This window comes from Sinohyriopsis cumingii, chromosome 16 (assembly GCF_028554795.1).
Source record: "Sinohyriopsis cumingii isolate HCF-2022 chromosome 16, ASM2855479v2, whole genome shotgun sequence".
In the NCBI taxonomy this organism is placed as follows: Eukaryota; Metazoa; Mollusca; class Bivalvia; order Unionida; family Unionidae; genus Sinohyriopsis; species Sinohyriopsis cumingii.
In genome coordinates this window covers 35,039,537-35,057,172 of record NC_142976.1, presented here as the reverse complement: position 1 = coordinate 35,057,172, position 17,636 = coordinate 35,039,537, and the positions used below count along the sequence as shown (strand labels likewise).

At 33.6% G+C, this 17,636-nt stretch overlaps 1 protein-coding gene across 2 annotated transcripts in view; it reads right to left on the bottom strand.

Moving 5' to 3' along the window:
• Positions 1-17,636, bottom strand: part of LOC149780198 (choline transporter-like protein 2) — a 136,984-nt gene that overhangs the window by 28,729 nt on the left and 90,619 nt on the right. For both annotated transcript variants that reach the window (XM_089936951.1, XM_089936952.1), the window contains exons 11-17: positions 16,572-16,703; positions 12,947-13,046; positions 9,671-9,763; positions 8,374-8,443; positions 5,310-5,359; positions 4,560-4,736; positions 2,233-2,361 (exon numbers count right to left, since the gene is read on the bottom strand). In XM_089936951.1, coding sequence (XP_089793077.1) covers positions 2,233-2,361; positions 4,560-4,736; positions 5,310-5,359; positions 8,374-8,443; positions 9,671-9,763; positions 12,947-13,046; positions 16,572-16,703 — 751 coding nt within the window. The remainder of the gene's footprint in view (positions 1-2,232; positions 2,362-4,559; positions 4,737-5,309; positions 5,360-8,373; positions 8,444-9,670; positions 9,764-12,946; positions 13,047-16,571; positions 16,704-17,636) is intronic.

The window sequence follows — 17,636 nt, the reverse complement described above, 5'->3', positions numbered from 1 at the left end:
CCCATATCTTGCTTTGATGGTCCAGAGAGAAAGGGGCAGCTATTGGACATTTCCGTATTTAATTAATAATAATCTATTTTAAAACATTATAATAGGTTTAAGATACAACAACAACAATACATTAAATTAAATACATCATGGTATGTGTACCATGTAACCAAGAAATTTACTGCATGTTGACAGGGTTTGCAATTTTGTATCACTGATTATATAAACACTGTAGATAAATCCCAAGGAAAGTGCACACATACCATTATGACGAACCATATTCTTGTAGGATAGTTGGTGTAATTTCAATTTCAAGGTTTCATCCATTCCAAATTATTTTCTCTCTCCCTCCCGATTTTTGCATAGTTTTTCTGTTATGCATGAGAGGGGAGGGGCAAACAAAAAGCAGAAAGGATTGTGATGAAATTATGTACCATATTAAATTAATTTAGAAAATGGGGATTATTAATACTCTTTATCAGTATTTTCATGTCAATAATGATTAATGTGTGAAAATTCATCATTGATCTAGAATCAACAGTACACTGTTGTGAAAATGTTTATACAGGCATATTACTGAATGCATAGTTGACTAACAAGTTTCCAAGCTGTATTATTCAGTCAAATGAATGAAGGAGTCAAAATGTCAAACTTTGTTTATTTTTCATATTAAACTGAAAAATCAACATAATGACTTAAAGATATACATATTTTCCAATTGGTAAAGATTTTCATCCAACTTTACTAAGTCGAAATTGGTAAAATCCTCTGATAATTCAAAATCTAACACTTCACTCACTTTCTTCGCACTCCGCCATTTTGGATACAAATTTCACCATTCAGAAAACTCGTTAAAAGTGCCTACTTTGTTCGGTATTTCTAGTTGTATACAAGCTAAACTCACGAGATAATCCAAATATAATATCTACATTACAAGTAGGAAGTTATTAGAGATGTCCCAAAATTTATATAGTTGGGTACTATAACGTTAGAGAAGAACACTGCCCCAGACCGGTAAATCGGTCCATAGTGTTTATGGACTTACTTCCCCATGACCGGAAAACCCTTTCATCACTAAGTAACTTTGGGGGCATAGAGTCTTCAACACTAAGTAACTTTGGAGTTGTAAAGCAAAATGACTTGTGGATTTTGAAATAACATAACTTTGCCAATTTAAAAGATATCTGGCTGGATTAGGTGTCAAAATCAAGGTTGCAATGTTCTGCATAATCCCCTTGAATTGATAAAGTCTATTATCTATTGATATAGACACCTCTATTAAAGTCTGTTATCTATTGATATAGACACCTCTATTAAAGTCTATCATCTATTGCTACAGACACCTCTGTTAAAGTCTCTCATCTATTGATATAGACACCTCTATTAAAGTCTAACATCTATTGCTACAGACACCTCTATTAAAGTCTATTATCTATTGTTACAGACACCTCTATTAAAGTCTAGTATCTATTGTTACAGACACCTCTATAAAAGTCTAAAATCTATTGCTACAAACACCTCTATTAAAGTATATCATCTATTGCTACAGACACCTCTATTAAAGTCTATCATTTATTAATACAGACACCTCTATTAAAGTCTCTCATCTATTAATACAGACACCTCTATTAAAGTCTCTCATCTATTAATACAGACACCTCTATTAAAGTCTCTTATCTATTAATACAGACACCTCCATTAAGATCTATCATCTATTGCTACAGACAACTCTATTAAAGTCTATCATCTATTGCTACAGACAACTCTATTAAAGTCTATCATCTATTTCTACAGACCCCTCTATTAAAGTCTCTCATCTACTGATCATAGACACCTCTATTAATGTCTATCATCTATTGATACAGATACCTATATAAAGTCATTGCTTTATAAAAATTAAAGATGTGGAAATAAGATGCAAGGCAAATAAAGAGTATTAACTGAGCTCCCAAATAAAATGCCAAACCAATAAATACAAAGAAATAATATTAAAAGTATATAAGAATCACTGAAATATGTACTGTCGGTGAAGTGTTTAACTAGACATCTTAGCGATGGGTGTACTGAAAAGGACCTTGTTAACAACACAGAACCTGAGCTAATCTGGAATTAAATGACAAGGACAAATCAAGCATGTAGAGGATGCCTGCATGACTGGCCAGATGGATGGTGGTAAATTACAATACCCTGCAATTTTTGTTGGTCAGATATAAAAATGTCACTAAATCAAAATTAAGCACTTACTTAATGAGAAACTTGCCCACTGGATTCTCCGACCCCTTCAACTTGTGATCAATATATTCAAGGAAAACACGGATAATCTGAACAATGGCAATTAACAATGATCCAAATGCCAAGGAACCCAGGTGATACCTGAAAATTAATGAAACAGATTATCAATAACTTGCACAACCATCCATCCATTTATCTACCCATGCTTGATGAGAAGAATATTAATCCATCCATTTCTTACAAAGTATGGGCCGAGATGCCAGCCCATAATCATGCTGAGGAATCCTAACACTCGATTTTTTTTTCTGAATATGGCCAGACCATCAAGATTGATAAATGTCTGTTGAAAGTAACAAATTTCTATAATTCATCTTTCTAAAAGACTATATATAACTGTACACATTAGTTTTCATCATAAATTGTTTGCATCTTCCTTTGCGCGTCTTGTCTCTGCCATCGTTTATTAGCTATATATGTCTAATGAACCGGTTCTTTGTTATGCACATTATATTATTTACATTGACAACATATATGTTATGTACTAGTCTATGATAATAGTATACCTACTTGTGTCCACATAGAAAGCTCAAGTTCAAAATTTTATCCCTCAATTTTTATATTTTTCTGGAATTTTATTAGTATAACTCATAATGCTAAATTTCAACTATACAACTGTAATAATCCACAAATTATGCAATGGTTGGTATCTCTGCAAATATTTATCTCAAAAAGCCTTTTCAGGTGACAACATAATTCAATTCTTTCTTGTAAATTTTTTTTAGTCAAAAATTATTTAAGAAGTACACACAGACTCATTTTTAAGTTAAGTGGTTGCCATGGTCTCTGCACATTTCAGAAAATGTTACAATCTTATTTAAAAGCATGATACCGAGACATATTTCCAGTTGATTACTTCTTAATAGTTGACTCATGGATACATATATCTCAAACTAGTTGTATTAAACACCAGATTTAATCCTCTCCAGGTCTTTAAGCTTCTCTTGAACAGTGCAATCTTTATGATTCTGTGTATTGTTATCCATCATAAATACCCACCAATTAACAATTTGGCATCTATTATTTTGAATGACTACAGCAAGAATAATTGTTAATCAACAATGGGGTTATTTGCATAGGGAATGGACAAAAGTTTTCACTGTCAACTGATTGTGAGGTGATTGTTTAACAACACTGCTGAGCCAAATGCATGTGTAGACAGCATTTTTTACAATTTTGTTGATGTGTTATAATGACTGCTCCATAATTTGAATAAAATTTAGCTGTGAGATGGACTTTGATTCTTAGCAATTACTTGAATTAATTGATTTATAAATTCAGGTGAGAATCTTTTATCAACCACCACATTAATTAGTGCTTGGCTGTGTATGTAGTTTAATGATCAGGCATATGTTGGTTATTGTTCAAATAACACCTGTACACAAAATGCATTAAAGACAAACACAAGGGAGACTTAATGGTTTTATTTTTCAGGGATCAATAATAACAAGATTAAAACTCATGAGCCGAATTCATTCATAAATAAAATAAGATCAGAGTGCAATGATTGAGTACTGACAGATTTGAAATGATCATTGATAAAATGAAATATTTAACAACTTTATTCAAATAAAGAAAGATGCAGTCATAAGACAATTTTTGTCTTCCAAAATACAACACATCCTGCTGAATTATTAAATCAAACTACTGTTTATTTTGGCAATAAACTTCAAAGTGAAATTACTGTAAAATTTTGGCAATAAACTTCAAAGTGAAATTACTGTAAAACTTTGGCAATAAACTGCAAAGTAAAATTACTGTAAAACTTTGGCAATAAACTTCGAGGTGAAATTACTGTAAAATTTTGGGAGCCATGCCATGATAGTGTAATATTCGAATTCATACTTGATATCTTCCTCTCAATGATACTGAACCTTTTATCCAGTATTTCTCATACTTTGAAAAAACAATATGTGAAATTTTGGGGGACCAAACCATGATAATGTTATATCTGCATTTGTGCTATAATGCAGCATGCTATATAGTAGGGTTTCACTATACTAATACGGGTTCTGGGGCTAATTTTATTAGACCAGGTTTAAACCAACCAAATGCCAGATATATGGGTTCTGGGTCTAATTTATTAGATCTGGTTTAAACCAAACAAATGCCAGATATATGGGTCATGGGTCTAATTTATTAGATCTGGTTTAAACCAAACAAATGCCAGATATATGGGTTTTGTGGCTAATTTATTAGATCAGGTTTAAACCACCAAAATGCCAGATATATGGGTTTTGGGGATGATTTATTTGACTAGATAAATGAAGGCATTATTTTACCTGAGAGATCTGTACACAGAGGCTGTGAGAGGGAATAATGGTACATCCTGGGGCTTTTCAAATGCCCAGTAATATGAGGCAAATGCTCCAGCTAAAGTCATCTGTCCAAATGCCACAATGAAGTTCATGACCCAGAAGAACATGAACAGCATGAAGACTTCCATCGGAATGGTGTACCTGAGAGTTACATAAAGCGAATAAGTAATTTCTAAAAGCTGGTGTATCTAAAATGGAACATATCAAACAAATTAGTTTCTATTTTTGTCTAAACTAAATGGCACACCTGAAATTTACATACAAAGGTAATATCTACACTAAATGGCACACCTGAAATTTACATACATGGAGTAATATCTAACTAAATGGCACACCTGAAACATACATGGAATAATTTCTATACTCAGTGGTGTATCTGAAACTTACATGGAATAATTTCTATAACCAATGGTGTACCTGATAGTCACACAAAGGAAATAATTTCTATAACAAATGCTTGGCCGATCAATTTTCAGGTAATTGCCAAATGTTAACATGATTTCTGAGTGGCACTATTTTCATTTAGGAACAATTAGACCTTGGGGTGCATATGTGTGTAAAAAATTGCATGGCAATCTTCCAAGAAGTTTAGGATAAATAGTGATAAAAACAAAAAACAAGTGCTAACAGATGGACAGATGATGGATGATGCAAATCTTTGTTCAGCTGAGCTAAATAATTGATAAAAATGGAAATGCACCAATGAAAACTTACTGATCTCCTCCATACTTCACAAAGTCACAAACTTTACCCAGTGGACTGGACTGTAAATAAATAAATTGCACATAATTAAATTCAAACCCTTGATTCTCTAATAAAGGTGGAAAATTGCATCAACCAGTAGATCTACCCCTAATCAATTTTCATAAACGGAAAGATAAAAACTACAACAATATCAACACTTATAATTAGTACTGCAAGATTTTGTGAAAATAGCACTCTCTCACTATAAGGCCCTGCACTCTAACATGAGTTCTGTTATAAGGAAGTTATGACCATATATATCCCTATGTAAAAATTATATCCATAATTGCACCTCATTATAATGCAGTCTATGGTAGTATACTCAATGGCTCCCCTAGCATTTTAATGAGGGAGTAATGTAGTTAACATTCTAGTAGACTATTTAATTATTTCATCTGATGGTCAGTAATGTTAATCTCTTGGAAGCAATGAATAGTCAAATTAGACCTTACTATACATGAGTTGGCTGGCAAAATTAGACATGTCCATGAGCATGTATGCTGCCAAACTTAGACCTACCATCCATGACTATGCTGACAAAAATAGATGTACTATACATAAATATACTTTCAAAAGTAGACCTATATACTATCCATGACTAAGCTGCCAAAATAAGACCTATTATCCTTGAGTCTACTGCCAAAATTAGACCTACCATCCATGACTATGCTACCAAAATTAGACATACTATCCTCTAGTCTACTGCCAAAATTAGACCTACCATCCATGACTACGCTACCAAAATTGGACCTAATATCCTTGAGTCTACTGCCAAAATTAGACCTACTCTCCTCGAGTCTTCTGCCAAAATTAGACCTATCATCCATGGCTATGCTACGAAAATTAGACCTACTATCCTTGACCATGCTGCCAAAAGAAGACCTACTATCCTTGACTAGGCTACCAAAATTAGACTTACTATCCTTGACTAGGCTGCCAAAAGTAGACCTACTATCCTTGACTAGGCTACCAAAATTAGACTTACTATCCTTGACTAGGTTGCTAAAATTAGACTTACTATCCTTGACTAGGCTGCTAAAATTAGACCTACTATCCTTGACCATGCTACCAAAATTAGACCTACTATCCTTGACCATGCTGCCAAAATTAGACCTACTATCCTTGAGTCTATTGCCAAATTTAGACTTATTAACCTTGACTAGGCTGCCAAAGTAGACCTACTATCCTTGACTAGGCTACCAAAATTAGACTCACTAACCTTGACCAAGCTGCCAAAAGTAGACCTACGATCCTTGACTAGGCTGCCCAAAGTAGACCTACTATCCTTGACCATGCTGCCAAAAGTAGACCTACTATCCTTGACCATGCTGCCAAAAGTAGACCTACTATCCTTGACTAATCTACCAAAATTAGACTTACTATCCTTGAATAGGCTACCAAAATTAGACCTACTATCCTTGACCATGCTGCCAAAATTAGACCTACTATCCTTGACCATGCTGCCAAAATTAAACCTACTATCCTTGATAAGGTTACCAAAAGTAGACTTACTCTCCTTGACTATGCTGTCAAAATTAGACCTACTATTCTTGATCATGCTGCCTAAAGTAGACTAACTATCTATGAGTATGCCGACCAGAAAATAGCATGTCTTACTTTTCAAACATCTGGTCTAGCTTTATTCATCCAGTTTATATTTTACCCCCTTGCTGTCTCAGGATCTATTCATATTAAATTCATTTCAGAAACATGCTTATCATCTCAAAAAATCCTAACATTAGCTTCAGTTTCAGCTGGTTCACTCCACCCCCAAAGCTTTATTTAACAGTCAAGGACAACTCTGCTGTTTACATTTATTGGTGCATGTGCTCTAGTCTTAACTGGTCAAAATCTAGAATTTATTTATTAAAATTGGAACTATAAAAATGAAGAGAATGTTAAATGCTTTCAATTTTTTTCTTTCAGGTTCTAATTACTATGAAAAAAATCAAATTACTACATTAGGTTTCATCCACACAGCCAGAGCATGTCTGTCTGATCAAGCATCAGAATGAACTACTCAGTCCCACCTGAATACATCAACTTGTCTTGGTTTTGTATGAAACATTGTTACAAAGTACATATCAAAAATTTAACTTGGACAAAGTCAGGGACTATATGACTCCTAGCACCTATTATCTGCATTTTTTAAAATTAAACCTTTCAGCTTTGTATGTTCAGAGTATTATAATGTCAAATGTTTTTTTAAAAACATCTTTTTTAAAAAACAATTCATCTACAGCAAAATTTTATGTACATGATCCCATTACCCTCATTCATGTAAACCAACATTATATCAATGCAGCATCCAAATATTTTACACAGATTATATTTCAGTGTGCATGTAAACAAAAGTAGTGCCAGTGGGCAGAGCTTACTTATATTATTTGGTTCATACAGGTATAAATAAAAAAAGGCCAGCCAATCAGATTGCTGTAAATTGTAATAAGAGTAAAATTTAATCATAAACATATAACTACATGAAATCTGCCTATGAAGAGTATTTACATGAATAATATGATTACAATCACTGCCATCGGCTAAGTTCCAGTTAGATAGGAATTTTTACAATTGTTGTCCTTCAAGGATATTTTCCCTCTCCCTCTCTTTCCAGACTAAAACATTTTTCTGAATTATGGTGATTTTTCATTGCAGTTGTGTACATACAGATAGATAATCCAAGAGTGCCATTTTTTTTAATGCTCTAAATCACAAACATTAATCTTCTTGTTTCAAAATCATGCATGAAACACTTTATTTTATTCCTAAAATATCATTGGCATTTGAAAATATTACAAACTGCAGAATAAATGATTGAAAATTTATGTAAAATTGTATTTGCTCTGATTTGTCTTGTTTGAACAATTTTGATAGCACTGAAATGTTAATCATCTTGAAAAAACATGGAATTTAAAAAAAAACATTAAAATGGCCAGACCTCCCTCCCTCACTCTCTCTCTCTCTCACTCTCCAAGAATAAATTTGGCAATATTATTTTGTGCTTATAATGGACTACAAACAAAAATGTACTCACATCAACTGTGCAAGAAACTCTATCTGTGTCATTGGTGAAGTATTGTGCTGATCCCATTGAAGCTATATAACTTTCATCCAGTTAAGGAATAAAGGATTAAAAGATTTAACACTAAGTACAGTATCATCTCATTAATCTATCTCCCATTAAAATGATGATTCCTTTAATAAAATGGTGTAATGTTTATTCACCATCAATGTAACATCTAAAAATCATTTTCTTATCTATAGTGGATTATACACCAAATTCAAACAACTTAAATGTATTGCAATCACCCATGCATAGCTCAAGATAGGCTGTGTTTTTGTGTATTTTTTGGAAATAAATGGACTAAAGTTGCATAATTTTATATATTTAGTCTAAAGTTGTCAGCATTAATGTGGTACATCTTACTAATTACAAGTTCGGTCTGGACACTGACTGCATTATTGCAGTGATGGTACTTGGTCATGGTGAGAACTTTACACAAACTGAGACATACAATTCAGTGCATCCTTGGTTTTATCTTGGTTACTAAATAATTTGATTCATACTGTAACTGGGCCATATAATTCAATTTCATCTTGGTCACTAAGGAGGCGCTCAACAGTTATCATGTACTTTTCTTTGAGTGACGTATGTAAGGTGAAGTTGTTTGCATTTAAAACATGCACAGTGGAGAGTGTGTTGGCATAAGAAGTCCTTTACAGACAACCCAATATCACACAACCAGACATCATGGCAAGTCTTTGACAGACAACCCAATGTCATACAACCAGACATCATGACAAGTCTTTGACAGACAAACCAATGTCATACAACCAGACATCATGACAAGTCTTTGTCAGACAACTCAGTCTCATACAACCAGCAATTCAGAATGTGTAGTAATAACAAGACTTTTGAAGATGACCCCCATAGCAGACATAATGGTTATCAGATACTATTTTCACTAAGTCATAACAGGAGACCATTAGAAGTCTTTAAGTAAAATCCCCCATGTCAGTATGACTATCCCTTCAAGAGTGGCTTTGATAACAAGATTTTCGAGGTGGCTGCTTGGTGGTCCAACAGCATGTTCGAAGATCACCATTTTCTTTTAGGATCCACGTGACCTTGGCCTGTAAAGCTTCATCACAATCACTCCAGTACTTTGGGAGGAGTAGTGACAACAAATGTGTGCTAACAGATGTTGGGTGTTGTCTGTCTCGATGCTAGATGAAATGTAAGCACATAAGCTCATGTGGTCAATGACCAGTAAAGCTGAAAATAAAGATAAAACAGCAAGCCAGAAGTCAAAATATATTTAAAAGGATACACAGCACTGGCAGCATAATAACCAATGAATCCCAACTGCAGGATGAATGGCAAAATGGGCCAAATAAGGGTGAATATCATGTTTCCGATGGCTCTATAAATAGAAATATCTTATTATTATATTAATAATAATAATAATGAGGACTTTGTATAGCGCCTAATCTTTAGAAGCTTTAAGCGCTTTACAACATTAGACAACATCTATATCATAAAAAACATACATAATATGATTACAAAAACAAACACCATGAAATTAGAAAACATAAAAAACATGCTGAGAATATTTAAGGTAGGAAACATTTTTAGGTCTTTAAGTTTGTTCTTGCAGTCAAAATATATTTATATATAGACACACACACACACACACAGACATAAATACACACATGTCAACAGCAAATGACAGTAAAATATTTCTGACGTGAATACAAGTTATGGTTTCTAGTGATTGCACACAAATACAGTGAATTCAGTTTTGAATGGATTAACTATCCTGTGTGTGCCCCAGCCCTCTTACATTTTTGTTATGGATTAAATATCCTGTGTGTGCCCCAACCCTCTTACATTTTTGTTATGGATTAACTATCATGTGTGTGCCCCAACCCTCTTACATCTTTGTTATGGATTAAATATCCTGTGTGTGCCCCAACCCTCTTACATTTTTGTTATGGATTAACTATCCTGTGTGTGCCCCAGCCCTCTTACATTTTTGTTACGGATTAAATATCCTGCGTGTGCCCCAGCCGTCTTACATTTTTTTTATGGATTAAATATCCTGCGTGTGCCCCAACCCTCTTACATTTTTGTTATGGATTAAATATCCTGTGTGTGCCCCAACCCTCTTACATTTTTGTTATGGATTAAATATCCTGTGTGTGCCTCAGCCCTCTTACATTTTTGTTATGGATTAAATATCCTGTGTGTGCCCCAACCCTCTTACATTTTTGCTATGGATTAACTATCCTGCGCGTGCCCCAGCCCTCTTACATTTTTGTTATGGATTAACTATCCTGTGTGTGCCCCAACCCTCTTACATTTTTGGTTAAATGGTCTACTCATATATCTCATTTAGCCAGCAATCATGTTTATACTTAAAATTATATGTTTAACCAACAATTTCATTTTCTGATGTATGCATCATTTTGATATGAAATACTTAAAACATATCTATAGACACACACACACACACAAATACATACATGACGAGTGTAATAATCCTTAGACCTAGGACAAACCTCAATAGATAATGAATTAAAAAAATCTCTGTCAAGAAGTAATTCCATGGACATCTTAATAAATCTCTGTCAAGAAGTAATTCCATGGACATCTTAATAAATTGATGTAAAGAAGTAATTCCATGGACATCTTAATAAATCTCTGTCAAGAAGTAATTCCATGGACATCTTAATAAATTGATGTCAAGAAGTAATTCCATGGACATCTTAATAAGTTGATGTAAAGAAGAAACTCCATGGACATTTTCATGAATCTATGTCAAGAAGTGTGCGTGATTTGGATTTTTAATGTAGCTTTAACAATTTTTCAGTCATATTACTATGATGTCTGCAGTGTGGCAGTTTATATTGATGTCTAGCACTGGGGCATCATGCCACATACATATAGCATGATGTCCCACTCAGTCACATTATCCTGACACCAGGCTGACCAGTCCTAACAATAACCTGTTAATGCCAAGTGCCTAGTGAGGCAGCTCTTAGTACCATTGTTTTATAAGTCTTTGGTATGACTCAGCTGGGGTTCAAACCCACAACCTACTACAATCTGAGGTGGATGCTCTAACCACTAGGCCACCTGAGCAGTCTATGTCAAGAAGTAATTCCATGGACATTTTAATACATGTATGTCAAAAAAGCATAAAAATCCATGGACATCCTGATAAATTTTTGTGAAAAAGCAAACAATTATATGGACATCTTAATAAATCTATGTGAAACAGCAAGTAATTCTACGGACATTGTAATAAATCTATGGGAAAAAGCAAGTAATTATATGGACATTGTAATAAATCTATGGGAAAAAGCAAGAAATTCTATGGACATCCAAATAAATCTATGTCAAAAAGCAAAAAATTCAATGGACATCCTAATAAATCTATGTGAAAAAACAATTCTATGGACATTCTAATAGATCTATAGGAAAAAGCAAGAAACTATATGGACATCCTAATAAATCTATGTCAAAAAGCAAGAAATTCTATGGACATCCTAATAAATCCATGCGAAAAAGCAAGTAATTATATGGACATCTTAATAAATATATGTGAAAAAAACAATTCTATGGACATTCTAATAAATCTATGGGAAAAAGCAAGAAACTATATGGACATCCTAATAGATCTATGTGGAAAAGCAAGAAATTCTAAGGACATCCAAATAAATCTATGTCAAAAAGCAAAAAATTCAATGGACATCCTAATAAATCTATGTGAAAAAACAATTCTATGGACATTCTAATAGATCTATAGGAAAAAGCAAGAAACTATATGGACATCCTAATAAATCTATGTCAAAAAGCAAGAAATTCTATGGACATCCTAATAAATCCATGCGAAAAAGCAAGTAATTATATGCACATCCTAATAAATCTATGTGAAACAGCAAGAAATTCTATGGACAACCTAATAAATCTATGTGAAGAAGCAAGTAATTCTATGGACAACCTAATAAATCTATGTGAAAAAGCAAGTAATTCTATGGACAACCTAATAAATCTATGTGAAAAAGCAAGTAATTCTAAGGACATCCTAATTAATCCATGTGAAAAAGCAAGAAATTCTATGGACATCCTAATAAATCTATGCCAAAAAGCAAAGTGCTCATGAACATCTGAAAATTATCTGACAATCAACATCACTATGTAGTACATTATTCTGTCTTTTATATCAAGGTAATTTCTTTACAACTATCAATGTATGTATTGAAAAACCCTGTTTACACTTTAGAATTAATTTTTGTTTTCTTTATTCACTGAAGAGCTCTAAAGATATAAGGACATAAGGGGTATGGCAGCTAATGAAATGTCTTTAGTGTGCATGTTTCCATATACTGTAATATTTCTAATTAAGTCTAACATTTACATTATGCATCTATGATTTTCTGATGAATTAGAATCAACAAACCATGAAGCCAGATGTAATTTTTTTCCGTTTGCAATGACATCTAAGATGACCCCAACGACCTTTGACTGAGATTTAAAGAGGCATAACTTGTCTTGTACTAAGAATGTAAAAAGTGTTAAAAATTCAATAATTAACACAAACCTGCTTCCCTCCTTGATCAGCTCAATGGCAATGCAGATCCTCTTGACCAGGAAGAGAAATATCAGAAGGAATATGATCAACAAAGTTGCTGATGTACATCCTGTATGGAAACAAACAACTGGTTAGGCACAAGTCCTCATTTTAAATAACATTTATGAAGTTAGTGACACACAAGTCCTCATTTCAACTAAAATGTATTAAGTTAGTTATATACAAGTCCTCATTTCAAATAAAATTAATCAAAATAGTGACAAACAAGTCCTCATTTCAACTAAAATGTATTAAGTTAGTTATATACAAGTCTTCAGTTCAAATGAAATGCATTACATTAGTTATACACAAGTCTTCATTTCAACTAAAATGTACTCAGATATATACAAGTATTCATTTCAAAGAAAACATATAAATTAGTTAAATAGCAAATAACCTTTAAGGCTGTGCTGTAAATAATTTGTTGTCAATTTCATTAATTTTCTATGAATTGAGCAAAACAGTGATGGCAGATCTGGGTCTATGCAGTCTGCCCCTGATCTACCATAGCATAATGTACCAGCAGATCGAGGTGTGTGTTCTTTGTTTTCTATGCAGTCTGCCCCTGATCTACCATAGCATAATGTACCAGCAGATCAAGGTGTATGTTCTTTGTTTAACTAATTAATTTTAACAAAATGCATAGACCCAGATCTCCTAGTGCATTAAGTGATGGCAGATCTGGGTCTATGCAGTCTGCCCCTGATCTACCATAGCATAATGTACCAGCAGATCGAGGTGTGTGTTCTTTGTTTTCTATGCAGTCTGCCCCTGATCTACCATAGCATAATGTACCTGCAGATCGAGGTGTACGTTCTTTGTGTAACTAATTAATTTTAACAAAATGCATAGACCCAGATCTCCTAGTGCATTAAGTGATGGCAGATCTGGGTCTATGCAGTCTGCCCCTGATCTACCATAGCATAATGTACCAGCAGATCGAGGCGTGTGTTCTTTGTTTTCTATGCAGTCTGCCCCTGATCTACCATAGCATAATGTACCAGCAGATCAAGGTGAATGTTCTTTGTTTAACTAATTAATTTTAACAAAATGCATAGACCCAGATCTACTGGTGCATTAAGTGATGGCAGATCTGGGTCTATGCAGTTTGCAGTTGGATCTGACTTATATGCAAGTATAAATGATACATTGATCAGACCACACAATTTTTAAAAAAGAAATCTAAACTATTATATACCTAAAAAAAAGCATTATTGTAGTAAATTCAACTCTTTTTATTAAAAATTTTCCATTCTGAATCATTGTTAGAATACATTCAGCCTTTTATAAGCTGTCCATTCTGAGTCATTCTGTAAGAATACATTCAGTATTTTTTATAAAGTGTCCATTCTGAATCTTTCTGTTGGAGGTTTTTCAATGGATGTGCTAGCATTTTCCTTTGAAGAAGAATATTTTTCTAATGCCTTATATTCTAACAACTACTTTCATAAATAGAGTGCATTTTGCCAAAATTATACTTAAATTCATAAAGGTCTTGTAGGTGTTCAGTACAAGTCAATACAGGTCATGTAGGTCTTCAGTACAAGTCATAGGTCTTCATCACAAATTATACAGGTCATGTAGGTGTTCAGTACTAGTCATAGGTCTTCAGTATGAGTCATACATGTCACAGAGGTGTTCAGCACAAGTCATACAGGTCATGTATGCATTCGGTACAAGTCATAGGTGTTCAGTACAAGTCATATAGGTCATGTAGGTGTTCAGTAATAACAATTTCATCTACAGGTGTGATCTTTGAGATTTTGAATCTTCTGATCTTTAACCTGTGATTATTGACTTTATTTTGCTCTTATTTGATAAATATTAATTGGAAAAACATTACATAAACAATCAGAGAAATATACACAACAAATTCAATGTTAAAGTATGCCAACAATTTTAGATCAGTTCAATTAAGAGACATAAGCCAATGTAAACGAGACTGAACATCACATTATGATGTAACTATGAAAGCCAATGTAAACATGACTGAACATCACCTCATGATGTAACTATGAAAGCCAATGTAAACAAGACTGAACATCACATTTTGATGTAACTATGAAAGCCAATGTAAAAAGGAATGAACATCACATTATGCTGTAACTATGAAAGCCAATGTAAATGAGACAGAACATCACATCATGATGTAACTATGAAAGCCAATGTAAAAAAGAATGAACATCACATTATGATGTAACTATGAAAGCCAATGTAAATGAGACAGAACATCACATCATGATGTAACTGTGAAGCCAATGTAAACAAGAATGAACATCACTTCATAATGTAACTATGAAAGAAAATGTAAACAAGACTGAACATCACATTTTGATGTAACTATGAAAGCCAATGTAAACGAGACTGAACATCACATTATGATGTAACTATGAAAGCCAATGTAAATGAGACTGAACATCACATTATGATGTAACTATGAAGCCAGTGTAAACAAGAATGAACATCACCTCATGATGCAACTATGAAAGCCAATGTAAACAAGACTGAACATCACATTTTGATGTAACTATGAAAGCCAATGTAAATGAGACAGAACATCACATTATGATGTAACTATGAAGCCAATGTAAACAAGAATGAACATCACCTCATGATGTAACTATGAAAGCCAATGTAAACAAGACTGAACATCACATTATGATGTACTATGAAAGCCAACGTAAACAAGAATGAACATCACATTATGATGTAACTATGAAAGCCAATGTAAGCAAGACTGAACATCACATTATGATGTAACTAGTGGAATTACTTACAATATCTTCTAAACTCTGATTGGTTAGCGGTGTTACTTTCAATAGTGGCTTCTAAACTCAGACTAGCTAGTGGGATTACTTACAGTATCTTCCAAACTTTGATTGGCTAGTGGGGTTACTTCCAATATCTTCTAAACTCTGACTAGCTAGTGGGATTACTTACAATATCTTCCAAACTCTGATTGGCTAGTGGGGTTACTTCCAATATCTTCTAAACTCTGACTAGCTAGTGGGATTACTTACAATATCTTCCAAACTTTGATTGGCTAGTGGGGTTACTTCAAATATCTTCCAAACTCTGATTGGCTAGTGGGGTTACTTCAAATATCTTCTAGACTCTGACTAGCTAGTGGGATTACTTACAATATCTTCCAAACTTTGACTGGCTAGTGGGGTTACTTCCAATATCTTCTAAACTCTGACTAGCTAGTGGGATTACTTACAATATCTTCCAAACTTTGATTGGCTAGTGGGGTTACTTCAAATATCTTCCAAACTCTGATTGGCTAGTGGGGTTACTTCCAATATCTTCTAAACTCTGATTGGCTAATTATGATTCATCTAATGAACAAGCACATGCTATAAAACAGATACTTCCATTAATTGGTGGTATGAATTGACCATGCAAATGCTGGTTTTTCAATAGGTCCCTCAATGTGCATGTATGGAGATAATGCCCATATATTAAAATGTGATACTGGCATCAAACGGCACTTTCAGTGAAAGAAGGTAGGGATATCCAGATGTGCTTGTACATTGGCAAGGGTTCATAAGTATGCACTTAAAAAGAACAGAGTTAAATTATCCTGCACACTCACCAAAAGCTAGCCATGTTTGTTTGATGCTAAGATAGTAGGAGAAATTTAGCGCAAATGCCTGTGAAAGACCCAATTCACTGGTAACATTTTGGTTCTTCAGCTCAAAGTACCTGGTGTAACTGTAATATGTGGCTGAAAAATAAATACTGGAATTAGTCAAAATTTAATTAAGCAATGATCCAGATGTCCTACAACTCTTCACAAAAATCCAATGCATGTATATTTTATATTCTAATGATAAAAAGTGTAGCAAAGATGAGGGTATATTATTTTCACTGTGAACCGTAACATACTCCCATGCTATTACAGAGGAGATATGCTGTAACATGGTCAGTAGGGCCCATATCTGTCAGCCATATTTTGTACTGAACCATGGCATATATATGTCAGAAATGATTTGATAAATGTATATTGAGAGCGTTTTGTAGGGCCAATCAACAAAATGCCTGTTAAATAAAGAGTTATAATTTTTGTACCTGCCAATTTACAAAACAATTAGGATTATGACAGACCTGTGCTGGATTCAAATTTGTGCTGTAACAAAATGTATTAAAATAGGGTTCACCTGTATCATTTGCAAACACTTTAAAGTACCAAAATGAATAAAAAACCTTAACAATGGCATAATTTTAGTTGTTGCTGCCAGAAAAAATGATACTTATGACTTACTAAATACAGTTAAGTACTTGTGTCTTGTCACCTGGTAAACACAGTTAATTTATTTATGTCTTATCAACTGCTAAGACAAAGAGGATGATACATCTTTAATAATAACAAAACCTAAATTAGTTAAAATTTCTTTCAAATTCTGTCAGTAATGAGAAACCAAGTTTAGGAGTAAATATATTTCCGGAAGTTGCTAATGCTTACCTGAACATAATACATTAGTTCTTCAACTGTCTTGCAAATCCCACTCTCCAGAAAGAAAAAAGATGTGCATGCTTTTGTCTAGTGTTATAAATGTTGGGTGGGTTTGGGAAAAAGTGCCAGGATCAAATAACTACTACCTAAGAAATAATTATTTTAATGAAAATATTGCCTGGTTTCTTCTTCTAATATCTATCA